General features: G+C 39.9%; 2 protein-coding genes across 10 annotated transcripts in view; both read left to right on the forward strand.

The window, feature by feature from the left end:
* Nucleotides 1–9,463, forward strand: part of LOC103151618 (coiled-coil domain-containing protein 42 homolog) — a 12,091-nt gene extending 2,628 nt beyond the window's left edge. The window contains exons 1-7 of one of the 5 annotated variants that reach the window (XM_007571781.2): nucleotides 1,699–1,853; nucleotides 1,961–2,084; nucleotides 3,970–4,062; nucleotides 5,703–5,894; nucleotides 8,699–8,920; nucleotides 9,009–9,164; nucleotides 9,283–9,463. In XM_007571781.2, coding sequence (XP_007571843.1) covers nucleotides 1,816–1,853; nucleotides 1,961–2,084; nucleotides 3,970–4,062; nucleotides 5,703–5,894; nucleotides 8,699–8,920; nucleotides 9,009–9,164; nucleotides 9,283–9,390 — 933 coding nt within the window. In that variant the 5' untranslated portion in view covers nucleotides 1,699–1,815 and the 3' untranslated portion in view covers nucleotides 9,391–9,463. Of the gene's footprint in view, nucleotides 1–1,698; nucleotides 1,854–1,908; nucleotides 2,085–2,336; nucleotides 2,403–3,969; nucleotides 4,063–5,702; nucleotides 5,895–8,698; nucleotides 8,921–9,008; nucleotides 9,165–9,282 lie in introns of those variants that run through there. The other 4 variants (XM_007571783.2, XM_007571782.2, XM_016681594.1 and 1 more) reach the window with 4 other exon arrangements.
* A 666-nt stretch (nucleotides 9,464–10,129) lies between these two features.
* The window catches only part of phrf1 (PHD and ring finger domains 1), a 60,132-nt gene continuing 56,817 nt past the window's right edge, over nucleotides 10,130–13,444 (forward strand). For all 5 annotated transcript variants that reach the window (XM_016681592.1, XM_007571785.2, XM_007571786.2 and 2 more), the window contains exons 1-7: nucleotides 10,130–10,207; nucleotides 11,572–11,700; nucleotides 11,803–11,922; nucleotides 12,095–12,291; nucleotides 12,384–12,467; nucleotides 12,552–12,685; nucleotides 12,790–12,881. In XM_016681592.1, coding sequence (XP_016537078.1) covers nucleotides 11,613–11,700; nucleotides 11,803–11,922; nucleotides 12,095–12,291; nucleotides 12,384–12,467; nucleotides 12,552–12,685; nucleotides 12,790–12,881 — 715 coding nt within the window. In that variant the 5' untranslated portion in view covers nucleotides 10,130–10,207; nucleotides 11,572–11,612. The remainder of the gene's footprint in view (nucleotides 10,208–11,571; nucleotides 11,701–11,802; nucleotides 11,923–12,094; nucleotides 12,292–12,383; nucleotides 12,468–12,551; nucleotides 12,686–12,789; nucleotides 12,882–13,444) is intronic.

The raw sequence follows: 13,444 nt of genomic DNA on the forward strand, positions 1-13,444 counted from the left end.
GGTTGCCCTGGACAACATGAAAGATCTACAGATTAATTCATTTGTGATTTTAGACAATAAAATAAACTTGAAGTTTCCAAGCTGCAAAACCCAATGTACACACAGCAATAAAGTTATGTTTTTATACACTACCTTTTTTGAGTTTCACACATGGGATTTCATCAATAAAATATAAATTCAGTTCACAGTACAATGAAAATCAAAAGGTCTTTGACCAAATCGGTTTCTATTTGAATAATGAAGTCTCGTTTTCTCTGCACCGCTGATGAATGAGCCTCAGAACAGACCTTGAATGCTCCTGATTCTATGATTTCCACCTTTTATCCCATATATATGTATGTATGCATATACCGTAGAGAGGTAGTTTTCCATGAATTAGAACAAACTTGGAATCCAGAGATTCTAGTTTATTCGTCACTCTTTAGCTCATATTTTAGAAACTGTACTCACTATTTAGATGCAGAGAGACTCCTATTATTGCAACCCAGAAAAGGAATTAGACCAGAGGATACTTACTTTAGCTTTTTCTTCTTTTGCTCTTTTCTTTGGTTTGTTATTTAGTTTGTATTTTCTTTTAATTCCTGCAAAGCACTTTGTATTGCCTTGTTGTTGAAAATGTGCTATATAAATAAAATTACCTTTACCTTTTACGTTTTCCAATCTTTATATAACCGAACTGGAAATGACCCAGGCTGGATTTGCAGATCTCCGTAAACTATAATAGCTGAGGTCGTGTTTGACAGATTTATCATTTTTTCGTGGGAGCAGAAAAAGCTCCAGTGTGTCTGCTGCCTGACTGCCGACTGACAACAGGCTACATCAAAAACAGATTTTCTTACATGCACAAAATTTCAGGATTTTCTGATCTTTGCCCCAGCTTTAGAAATTCTCAATAAAAGCACTGAAAGGCGGGCAAGCATGTGGATCGGGTTTTCTGTCTGGAAGGTTGTTGGCAAATGTTCCAGAATACATTAAAGGTAATTATTTACGACAAAGGAACAGTGCTTTATTTTCAGCTGGAGACTACAATGACATTGTTTCTTATGTCCTCCAGAATGAGATTGTTGTTTATTTCCAGTCTAAGTAAAGAAACTAAATATGACATGGTTAGAGGTTTTAGCAATGCTGTGAACTATTTACAATGTCTAAGTCGGCATACCTTCCAAGCGAGTTCACACTTCCTAAATGTTTTCATGTTTTGTCACATAAAAACTAATAACTTAATATTTGAACCATCTTTCACTTAATTTACAGAGACAAATGTTTATAGGTGGTATGTCTCTGCTAGCTTTGCACATCTTGACATAAAATGTCCGTCTTTTACAAGGGAGTATTAGCAACGGCATGTTTGTTGCACCGTAGATAAAAGAAATAATAATGTGGCTACATTTCAAAAACCTATTCAAGAAAAAAAATATGACTTTCTGCTATCAGAAAGTCATAAATTTGCAAGAAAAAATTATAATTGTCCATCAATAAACAAATAAATTAATTATATTAAAACTTGAATATTCTCTTACTGTAGATTATAAAGTCATTTTTGCAACAACAAAAAAATGCAAGAAGTTCTCTAAGGTTTGGTGGTAATTTCAGGAGATACATGTCTGAGACACCTACAGATGGCACTCTCAGGCTTCCATACATAACACTGTTTCCCTTCAAAACAAACGTCAGTTTGCGCCCGTAAAAGAAAGCGACCCGTTACCATAGAAACGACGAGAGTTTACTGTAGAAGCGAATTACATTCAGGAAAAAACAAAACAAAACAAAATAAAAAAACAAAACATCTGGAGGCCGACGGGAAACGGAGCAAAAATGTTTTCCAAGATGACCAGCGACCGGAAGGTTTGTCCGTAAGTTCTCCTCCCCGCCTCCCCCGAACCCCATGCGAAGTTCAGCCGAACCCGGTCCGATCCTGTCCGTCGTGGACAACACGTTTGTTCTATGTTTGTGTTTGCAGGAAGATTAAGCCGACTGTCAAAGTCGCGATGACTGGACGGGAATTTATAGCAGCGCAGATGGAGCTGAGGCAGATGGAAAGAGATCGGGAGCAGCTCAAGCAGAAGGCCCATGAGCGGAAACAGGTTTGGGACGGTCTGTTTTGTTTGCTCACTACATCAGACAGAATTGGTTATTCTACTCCACGTCACTTCAAATTTCTAAAACACGGTTTGTGATTTTCATAATTTAGTTTGCGAAAACTCAAAACATTAGCTTTTTTTTTTAACAGTTTTGTTGTTGTATTAAGGCGCTTTCGCACTGCACGGTACGGAACGGTTCCAGCCCTGTTGTGTTCGCATTACACTGAGGGCGCCATNGAATTTATAGCAGCGCAGATGGAGCTGAGGCAGATGGAAAGAGATCGGGAGCAGCTCAAGCAGAAGGCCCATGAGCGGAAACAGGTTTGGGACGGTCTGTTTTGTTTGTTCACTACATCAGACAGAATTGGTTATTCTACTTCACGTCACTTCAAATTTTCTAAAACACGGTTTGTGATTTTCATAATTTAGTTTGCGAAAACTCAAAACATTAGCATTTTTTTTTTTTACAGTTTTGTTGTCTTAAGGCGCTTTCGCACTGTACGGTACTGTACGGTACGGAACGGTACGGTACGGAACGGAACGGTTCCAGCCCTGTTATGTTCGCATTGCACTGAGGGCGCCATCGAAGCGGTGCAGGACGTCATTATTTTTAAAACTAAACAATGTGGTTTGAGTTGGTTGGTTGATAACTGCCAATTTAATAAAAAATATTACAAAGAGCACTCTTTACAAAATATAGTAGTGAGAGCCAGCTGTCAACGGAAAATCAACGTCTGACTCCATAACAACCAGCGGCCAATCAGCTGCTGGTTCTAAGCAGAACCGCTTGGCCGGTACGATTGGAACCACAGCTCTTGTGGTTCCATGGGGCTGGGTGGAACCGGTCGCAAGTTGTAACGCGAACACGCTCAGAACCGTTCCGTTCCGTTCAGTGCGAAAGCGCCGTTAGTGTGGTTTCAGATTTGACGACTAAACCAGGGACCAAAACCCTTTACCATCCAAAAACCCGTTTCAGTGTCTTACCAAATGAAATTTGCTCACAGCCCTTTCTTGTATTACTTGAATCAATAAAAAGTTTTTTTCACTGCTGCTTTTAGATTTTAGAAGACAGAAAAATTAGATAAAAAATGTTTTATGTGATGCATTTCCCTTGAATCCTACATTTCTGAAATGTTGAAAGTCAGCTTGTGACCTAATAAAAAGTGAATGTGATGCAGAGGGTTTCCCAAAAACACAGAGATAGTGTTTGTAATTATGTTTGAGTTATTACGACCCACAAGTGACTTTGGAGCTGCCGGTTGCAGACCGCTGACCTCGATCACGACCTTAACAAGACCATGAAGCAGGAGAGACAGATTTGACTAGATTTGTTCAAACCTTTGACCAGATGTTTAGAAATAAATAAAAGCAATTTCTCTCTCTCTCTCTCTCTCTCTCTCTTATACCGCCTTTCTTGTTGGTTCAGTTTAAAACACCTGCACAGCTCAATTGATTGCTGAAATAGATCACAAGGAGAGGTTTATGTTAAAAACACAACAGGAAGCTCAAATCTGGGCAGAATTATGCTGTAGCAGAGATTATGCAAAACACAGTTGGTGCTTTGTGAAACGTTCCAGTGGGATGGATTTTAATGCTGTCTCAGGCCAGACAAAACATTTGGTTTAAACTTAGCCTTAGGCTTAGATATCTTAGCCACCAAGGCATAAGTTAGAACTGTTTATTTTTTATGATGTAACATTTTCCATTTATGTAATCCTAATTTTTTAAACATCCAGCTCTGTTTGTTTACTTCTTTATATCTAGAATCATAATGTTTTCATTGTATGCCATGTCAAAACTCATATTGTATGACTCATATGACTATAACTGAATATCTGTTTTGTTAATGTTTGTTTGTTGTTTTTTTTGTTTGTTTGTTTTGTGGCAGTATTTGATTGATCTACATCGCCGTAATGAGGAGCTGAAGCAAATCGCAAAGGAAGCACGTGAGCAACGCTTCAAGCTGGAAATGTTTTTTCGGGTACTTCCAAAAATCACACACACACATACACACACACACACACACACACACAAACATGTTTATCAAGTTTTCAAGTTTGACATTCTGTAAGACATTATTGAACACTGCTAAATATTCATTTTTATATTAAAGTGTGCTCACATATAAATGTTTAATCCTGTTTTTTCTCTGAAAAGAAAGATCTCAACAAACATTTGTTTACCAGCTGGGGAATAAAGATAGGACATGCTCCTCCTTGACAAACTAGTCATTTTCCTTTTTAACTACAGTCATTTCTGTAAGATACTTCCTATTGCCATCCACCAGACATCTGTTTGAGGATAGTTAGTCCAGTCTTCACTTTCAACTATAGGATTTTTTTTACAGGCGTCTCCTGTTTGTACGGCTTGTTTCAATTCACCCAAAAGCACCTCTGTGAGATGAAGATTGGAGCTTCGACTCAATCTGTCAGACTTCAGTTTGGCCTTCAGGTTGGGCTCGGCGATACGGCGTAAATTCTATATTATGATATGTTGAGCAGTTCACCTCAAAAACAGTAAATGGAGTATTGTTATATTCCACCTTTGACTGCGTTGGGTAGCGCCGTGAGACGAGCACTACGTAACGGCAGCGTTCTCCAAACTTCAGCCAGGCAGTCCTACAAAATGTTGCCAAACAACATTTGAAAATTCTTCCGTTTTCTCGACCATCTCTTTCACTTCTTGTGAAGTCTGGATGGGGTGAAGTCACGTGGCTACGGACTGTCTAAAAGAGACATGCGCATAGCCTAACTACACACAGCCAAAAAAGACAAAAATGACTTTTCTTTTCATTTTCCCAGGCTTAATTTCATTTTTTTCTTATGGTGTGTTCACACCAAACGCGTTACGCTTGTCAAAAACGCATCTGACGCTTCAAGTTCGTCGCGTGTGCCCTTTGAATGCAGATGCTTGACATTTTGCTGTACACCTAGCGTTTCGTGCATTGGGCGCATCTGGTTTACATTCAAAGTCTATGTGGAGGTGCGTCAGAAGTGTCAAAATCGCTCTCGCTGTTGTTTTCCATTGCTGGCCTATTTATCGAAGGTGTTGGATGTGCTTGCCTCGTCCAACGCTCCAAACGCTTCAGACTGCTCCATGCTAAACGCACGAAACATGCCACGACAAGCTCTTGACGCGCCTTCACGTAGACGATTGGCGTGAACGCGCCATTAGGCTTTATTCCTTTCTTGTGTCCTACTCTTTGGTGAACCAGACCTTGACATGCTGGCGGTTGTATCGAATCTCCTCCACTTGTAGACTATGTTCTGTACAGTGGAGTGGCTTACCTGAAGTTCCTTGAGACTTCTTTAAACCCATTATAACGGCACTGACAGCTCTTTCCTTTGGTGCGCAACAGTCAGCACCACACCAAACTAAATGTCTGAATTTGAAACAAGCCTTCCTCAAATGATGAGTGGGAATAAATGTAGGGATGTCCTTAAATTTTTCTCACCAGAAATCACTTTTCAAACTACATCTTCGGCTTTAGGTTTTGGATTACATTACTTACATTTCTGAGTGTGTTTCATGCTGATCTTATGTCTCCATAAATGTCCAAAAACGCACAAATTGTTTATGCGATTGTCTATGGCACTGAGTAAATCCGTCATTCTGCTCCAGGACGAAGAAACGGAATCCGACAGGTTGATGGCTGAGAAGGAGATGAAGGAGGCGTTGGAGAAGGAGGCGGAAATACAGCGGCTGAAGGAGGAGTGTGAGGAGCTGAAGAAGAAGAAGCAGGAGATGCAGCTTCAGACCCTCAAATACATACCCTACAGGGAGTTCTTGGAGCGCGTGCTCAAACTAACAAAAGTACGGAAGTGACCTGGCGTGTGGCGCAGTTTTCTTTTAATTCATTGGTAGAAATGACGAGAAAAAAAAGGACACAAGTTCAGTTGAAACAGTCCAAGTGAAGTTAAAAAGAAAAAAGACCTGACAAAGACATTACAGCATCCCGCAGGTTTTCACCAACATCTCCAAGATTGTCCCTTCATCTGGCAACTCTGTTGAATCCTCCACATATTCAGTACATCTTCCATATTTTCAAAATGTTAGCCCTAAAAGCTAGGACTGATCAGAAAAAGATAAACACATTTTAACCAAAAATGCAGAAGACAGAAACACACGCAAGCAATTTATGCTGAAGTCAGACATCGGGTTTTTGCGGTTTTGATGCTGTTTTCTGCATGTTAAACCTGCTGAGACATTTGAAGATCAAGTGACGGTTCAGTTAACACCACATGTCATCTCTACCATCCTCTAACAAGTATACTGTACGTTACGCAGTGTAAGGATTAGATTAATAAACTCTAACTTAGAAAAACTAATAGTTGAAAAAGTATTTCCTTTGCCTGAATTTCTTATTTTTGATTAATGCATTGGGTGGAAACCATCCTGGCATCACTGCAGGAGCTCTTCGATATCCGGAGATACAGCCAATAGCATGTCAAGCAGCACTTTCACATTTTAAAGATGTACACAAAAATCTGTGAAAAAGTGGGTTTTTTACAAATAATTTAGAGTTACGTTCAACAGACAAATGTGTGAATAGGTGCATCTGTAGGTAACGAGTGTGGAGAGTCCACTGTAAGGATTTGCATCTTTTAATGTTAGTCTTTAAAATATCACAGTGTGTACATGAGTTTATGTTTGTCTGTCTTATCCCATCATTTTTTGTATTTGAGTAGCTTTGATTTCAAATAGCTTTTTACTTTTACTTGAGTAAAACCTTTGGGTTCTCTGCCCAACTCTGATTAAAACTTGAACTGTGGAAATTTCAAAAATCTAAAACCACGACTCGTTTTTTTACTTTATTTTTGTTTTAACTTTTCCATTTGGACATCTGAGAAAAAAAAACAACAACAACATGATAGTGGATCTATCCCATCTGTCCTTTTCCTACACACATAATGCCCTCCACTATAGTCCACTTCCTGCTTTAGGAGCGCTCTCTGGTCCGACATGCATTCAAACCGCGCCAGAGTTCACTTTAACCGAACTGAGACCAAGGCTTTCAGGCGGGCCGGAGTTTTGCTTTTTGGGTCGATTGCACACTCACACCTTCCGAAACAAACCGGACTTTCTGGGCAAACGAACTGGATTTCAATTAAAGTGGACTAAACAGGGCCGGTGCGAACACACCCTTAAATTTGTTTTGAACTTCGCATTTATTTTTGCTCCCGTTTGTCACCAGGTGACCCTAATTCTGTGTCTCGCAGTTTACCAACGTGGACGAACTCGCGGGTTACTTAGAGAACCTCCTCTACATCAGGGACCAGCTGTACCAGAGGGAGACTCAGGTGCAGGAGCACATGGAGCAGCAGAAGAAAGCCTGCCAGAGCCTGAAGGACAACCACAACCTGCTGTTGCTGCAAAAGAACAACCACCTGTCNAGGACTGATCAGAAAAAGATAACAAACACATTTTAACCAAAAATGCAGAAGACAGAAACACACGCAAGCTATTTATGCTGAAGTCAGACATCGGGTTTTTGCGGTTCTGATGCTGTTTTCTACATGTTAAACCTGCTGAGACATTTGAAGATCAAGTGACGGTTCAGTTAACACCACATGTCATCTCTACCATCCTCTAACAAGCATACTGTACGTTACACAGTGTAAGGATTAGATTAATAAGCTCTATCTTAGAAAAACTAATAGTTGAAAAAGTATTTCCTTTGCCTGAATTTATTATTTTTTGATTAATACATTTGGTGGAAACCATCCTGACATCACTGCAGGGGCTCTTCGATATCTGGAGGTACAGCCAATCAGCAAGTAATATGAATGGCTCTCTTGGATTGGCTGCTTTGCAAATGCCAGCTAATAGCGTGTCAAGCAGCACTTTCACATTTTAAAGATGTACACAAAAATCTGTGAAAAAGTGGGTTTTTTGCAAATAATTTAGAGTTACGTTCAACAGACAAATGTGTGAATAGGTGCATCTGCAGGTAACGAGTGTGGAGAGTCCGTTGTAATTTTTTGCATCTTTTAATGTTAGTCTTTGAAATATCACAGTGTGTACATGAGTTTATGTTTGTCTGTCTTATCCCATCATTTTTAGTATTTGAGTAGCTTTGATTTCAAATAGCTTTTTACTTTTACTTGAGTAAAACTTTTGGGTTCTCTGCCCAACTCTGATTAAAACTTGAACTGTGGAAATTTGAAAAATCTAAAACCAGGACTCGTTTTTTACTTTATTTTTATTTTAACTTTTCCATTTGGACATCTGAGAAAAAAACAACAACAACAACAACAACAACAACATGATAGTGGATCTATCCCACCTGTCCTTTTCCTACACCCATAACGCCCTCCACTATAGTCCACTTCCTGCTTTAGGAGCGCTCTCCGGTCCGACATACATTCAAACCACGCCAGAGTTCACTTTAACCGAACTGAGACCAAGGCTTTCAGGCGGGCCGGAGTTTTGCTTTTTGGGTCGATTGCACACTCACACCTTCCGAAACAAACCGGACTTTCTGGGCAAACGAACTGGATTTCAATTAAAACGGACTAAACAGAGCCGGTGCGAACGCACCCTTAAATTTGTTTTGAACTTCGCATTTACTTTTGCTCCCGTTTGTCACCAGGCGACCCTAACTCTGTGTCTCGCAGTTTACCAACGTGGACGAGCTCGCAGGTTACTTTGAGAACCTCCTCTACATCAGGGATCAGCTGTACCAGAGGGAGACTCAGGTGCAGGAGCGCATGGAGGAGCAGAAGAAAGCCTGCCAGATCCTGAAGGACAAGCACAACCTGGTGTGGCTGCAAAAGAACAACCACCTGTCGCAGCTCCAGACCGAGCTGGAAAAGGCCCGCTCTGAAGCTCTGATATGGGTACGGGAGCGCCTAATCACAGCCTCATCGTAGCCTGGAAGCTAAAGACGCTCCGAGAGAAGCTCAGGTGTCGCTTGTGTTTCTGCAGGAAAGGCAGTGGAACCAAATTCAGGAAACGGCTGCAAAGAAGACGCTGGAGCTGGGCCAGATTACGTATGCGACCCTTAACCTGTTCGAAATGGCCGGCGGGGTGACTGGAGTGGGCGGTTTGCACATCCACGACACGGAGAAACAACTGGAGGCGGTAAGTGACCTGAGGGAAGAAGCGAAGGCAGCCGGAGTAAGAAAAGAAAGAACTGATGGGTGTGTGTGTGTGTGTGTGTGTGTGTGTGTGTGTGTGTGCGCGTGTGTTTCCTCCTCAGATCAAGAACTTCATGATGGACCACACAGACATTGTGAAACATTATCAGACACACATGCATCGAGAAGCCAGAGGAAGCAAATCAGAAAACATAGGAAATACTAAGTAGCAAACTGTTTAACCTTGTCCCAGTGTTGTGATGTTACAGTGTCTATGTCAAACAAAATAAAAAGCAGAAATTACTTTTCTTCTCTTTGTTTGTGTTGTTTTTTGTTTTTTTTTTACCCAAACTTAGAGACTGAACCCTATTTTTCATTCTTTGAACACTATTGGGTAGAAAAGTTGGATGGAAGTTGATCGTTGCAGTTTGTAGGATGTGTGATTCTGGTGCAACACTTGCGCATGATGTTTTACATTATATTTAATATTCTACTTTTTTTTTTTAATAAAATCTCATGATATAAATTGAAAAAAAAGTACTCCTGCAAAACAATTTGAAAAGTTGGATTTTCTGTGTCCGGCACTTACAGGGTTATGGTTGGTTTTGATTTCCCAACTTATCTTATCCTTGTTTTATCTGTTCCTGTTGCAAAAACACATAATTCCTGATATAATTCCCCCAGGTTTTATGGTCAGCTCTTCGGATTAGGCTTTCCCCCTCATCCCTGGACCCACCTAAAACAGGTAAACGGAAAAACTAAGTACACCCCATGATCCAGCAGCTGGAATACTCACCTCGTGCAGCGTTTTTTTTTTCTTTTTTTTTCTGTTGGATATTCTGTTTTAACAACAGTTTTAGAGCCGTGGATGCAGCATCTCTTATGTTGATTCAGAAAACGAGGATCCTTTTAACGTGCACGGTCCCTTTAAGAATCCCATATGTCGAAGTTCACTCGGTAATTTCCGTCCTTACCCAGCCGGTGGTGTCACTCACCAACAGTGGAGACTTCAAACCTATATGAACATATCTTTCTCTACTAAATAGGGTAGGTTTAAAAATATAAATAAATGCTTCTGCGTGAAATTATAGGTGCATGAAAGCAGGCTTAATGTTACGCAAAACGCTCCACACAATGACTGGTTTTTGGATAGAGTGTAAGCGGGCTAGTGGTTTATGTTCGCTAATTTTAGCTACTCCGAGGCTAGCTGACAAGCTACACTGAAGCTAATTTTACTAGCTAGCGTCATTTCTTGGAAAAAAAAAGACTAATATGAAATTTGGGCATCCTTTTTGTCATGAGATAAACATTAAATATCAATATGCACATTTTCGCTGTATATTTATTTTATGTGAAAACTGCTGAAAAATACTATTGTGTCATGAATTTTGTTCTTTGTTTACAAATGTAGCATTTGCATAATGCTGCTGTTGGTTAGCCCTTAAACGTTAAGTAGTAACCTTCGGTAATAGTAATATTTAGAATGAAAAAGGTTACAATATTTGACTAGCTGATGACGAGGTAATACAAGTTAAACAGTAACTGGTGAGGAATTAGATTTTGAAAGCTTTTTGCAGTTTTGTTTTTAACTGTCATAAATAGGTGGAAAGACTTCAAATCAAAGAAAATGTCATGATCTTTTTGCAGGGCGATTTAAGATTAAAATTTAGCTTTTGTTTTTGACGTTTTGTTTTCCTTTTGATGACCTTTCCTGTGTAAATACAGACGAATATATATTTCTATTTATCTCTCAGTGGGAGTATTCTTAGATTTTTACCAGTATAATCATAAAAATAAAACATAACATGTAAAATACATACATGGTCTAGCTGAGACCAAAACACCAGACAGAAGAATTTTGTTTTCCGGTTTTGGAGAAAGCAAAAATGATAAAGCATTCAAATAGAAATTGAGCTTGCCGCAATTTATCATGCGATTAATTGTTTTATTGTTTATTGTGACAGACCGTGATATGGTTCACTCTAAGTAGGGTTGCTGTCAGTGATATGATTCATCAATCATATCAAAGATGTGTACAATTGTTATTTAAACTGCTAGAGCTCACATTCTGTTTGATATCGGACATTTACAACATTTAACCAGTTACATGAATTCCTTTTAATAACTGAAGACAACATTTTAATCTCAACATCCACATGAGCCCACTATGAATATATCAGCCACATAGCTGAGGTGGATGTATGCCGCTCCCCCAGCTGAATATGAGCGGCTTATCAAGTGTATGTGCTGGTAGATTCTCCACTTGAAATGTTGTGTAACTCCACCTACCTCACTTCAAACCACTTGACTGTCCAATTCCGAAGTAGCATTGGGTCAGTTTCTCAAATTAGCATCAACATAGTAATGGAAAAAAAAAATCAACTTTGTTTTCATAATTTCTTCAATTTTAGACATCAGAGAAGTTCCTGTGCTGTTGTTTCGATGGTCAGCCATGGATGAAGACGACAGCCAAGATGAGCTGATTAACCGCAGTTCATCTCACAGCAAAGGAAAAAGAGCTGCTTTATGGGCCATCTCAGGTGAGTTCTTTAAATGAGTTTAACTTCAATTCATTTAATATTCCTTGAGGTTTTATATCTATTGTTACTTCTTTAATTGAACTATCTCTATATGCACGATAGATGACTCAGATGATCTCAACGAGGAATCTGAAGAGGAAGACTCTGATAGTGGTGATGACGAAGAAGAACATACTGCAAACGGAGAAGACGATGAGGAGGAAGATAGTGAGGAAGAGGATGGTAATGGACACAGTGCTTGATCTTCTCTGTGGATATGGATGAGCTTTATGGCACGGCATACACACCCATGGTGTTTGAGGATTTTTCTTTCTGCTGAAGTTATTCCGTTGTATCCTCTGTTAATACAGTTTTTGCTATGCTGTAAAAAAAGAATGTTGTTCTTTTTTTCTAGATAATGAAGAGGAGGAAGATGCTAAGTCAGGGAAAGGAACCTTTGGGGGAAGTTCTGCTGACTTTGCAGAGATGAGCTCAGATGAGGACAGAGAAAAGTGTCCCATCTGCCTGAACTCATTCAGTAGCCAACCTGTTGCAACACCAGAGAACTGTGAGCACTACTTCTGTTTTGACTGCATCCTAGAATGGGCTAAGGTGAGTCTGAATTGGTTTCAACTTAGAGATAGAAAAAAAAAAACATGCTAAAGAACATGACGTTTTAAAAATTAATTCACTCCCCCATTTAGAATGCAAACTCATGTCCTGTGGACCGCATTGTCTTTGACAACATATATCTGAGGAAATCTTATGGAGGAAAAGTAAAGAAAATTGTGAGTATGGCTCCTTGTACACAAACTTTGAAGAGTTAAATGACTGAGTATGATGTGGGCTAATTCCGTAAAGTGTGTGATCAGGTCACTGTTCAGAAGCCTGTGAAGGCAGGTCAGGAGGAAACGGTAGGCTTGGACCTGGAGGAGACCAACTGTGAGGTGTGTGGGGGCAGTGACCGTGAAGACCGACTTTTGCTCTGCGACGGCTGTGATGCAGGGTGAGATGAGGTTTTTACTGAAGCATAGAGTGTTCTCAGCTGGTTTTCATCTGCCCCTTTTAAAAATGAATTGTTAAGAGAGTTAAGCCTTACCTGTGTCCTAGGTATCACATGGAGTGCCTCACGCCTCCTCTTGATGCTGTTCCTGTTGAGGAATGGTTTTGTCCTGAGTGTGAGGCCAACAATCGCCAGTCAAGTAAGCCTTTAATTTACCTCATGGTCACTTATTTTGCAAAAAGCAATTATAGCAGTTTGTGGAAATGCATACACCTTCCATAATTTCTTACTTTACTAGGAATAAGGTAAGTGATATATATTAGTCTTATACATCAGTCTGGGAATAGTTACAAGGCAAATTTTAAGGCTTTTGGGGCTTCAGAGAACCACAGTGAGAGCCGTTATCCACCAGTTGTGGAAACATGGAACAGTGGTGAACTTTACCAGGAGTGGACGGCCGACCACAATTTCCTCAATTGATATTGGAGTAATGACAACTGGGGTAATTACCTGACTTTGACAGATAAGGTAAAGGCCTGATCTGGACTTTGACCTAGATCTGGACCTAGTCAAGTCATGCTTGACTAAGCAAGACCTTAAAAAGGCTGTTCATATACAAAAATCTACCAATGTGGTTGAATTAGAAAAAAATTCTAAAGATGAATGGGCCAAAATGATGGATATGTAGAAATTGGTGGAGGATCTGTCAGGGCTTGTCAGGGCTTATAGTGTTGCGATTTGTTTGAAATATCAGGAGATGTA

Source organism: Poecilia formosa, unplaced genomic scaffold (genome assembly GCF_000485575.1).
Source record: "Poecilia formosa unplaced genomic scaffold, Poecilia_formosa-5.1.2 Scaffold287, whole genome shotgun sequence".
NCBI lineage: Eukaryota > Metazoa > Chordata > Actinopteri > Cyprinodontiformes > Poeciliidae > Poecilia > Poecilia formosa.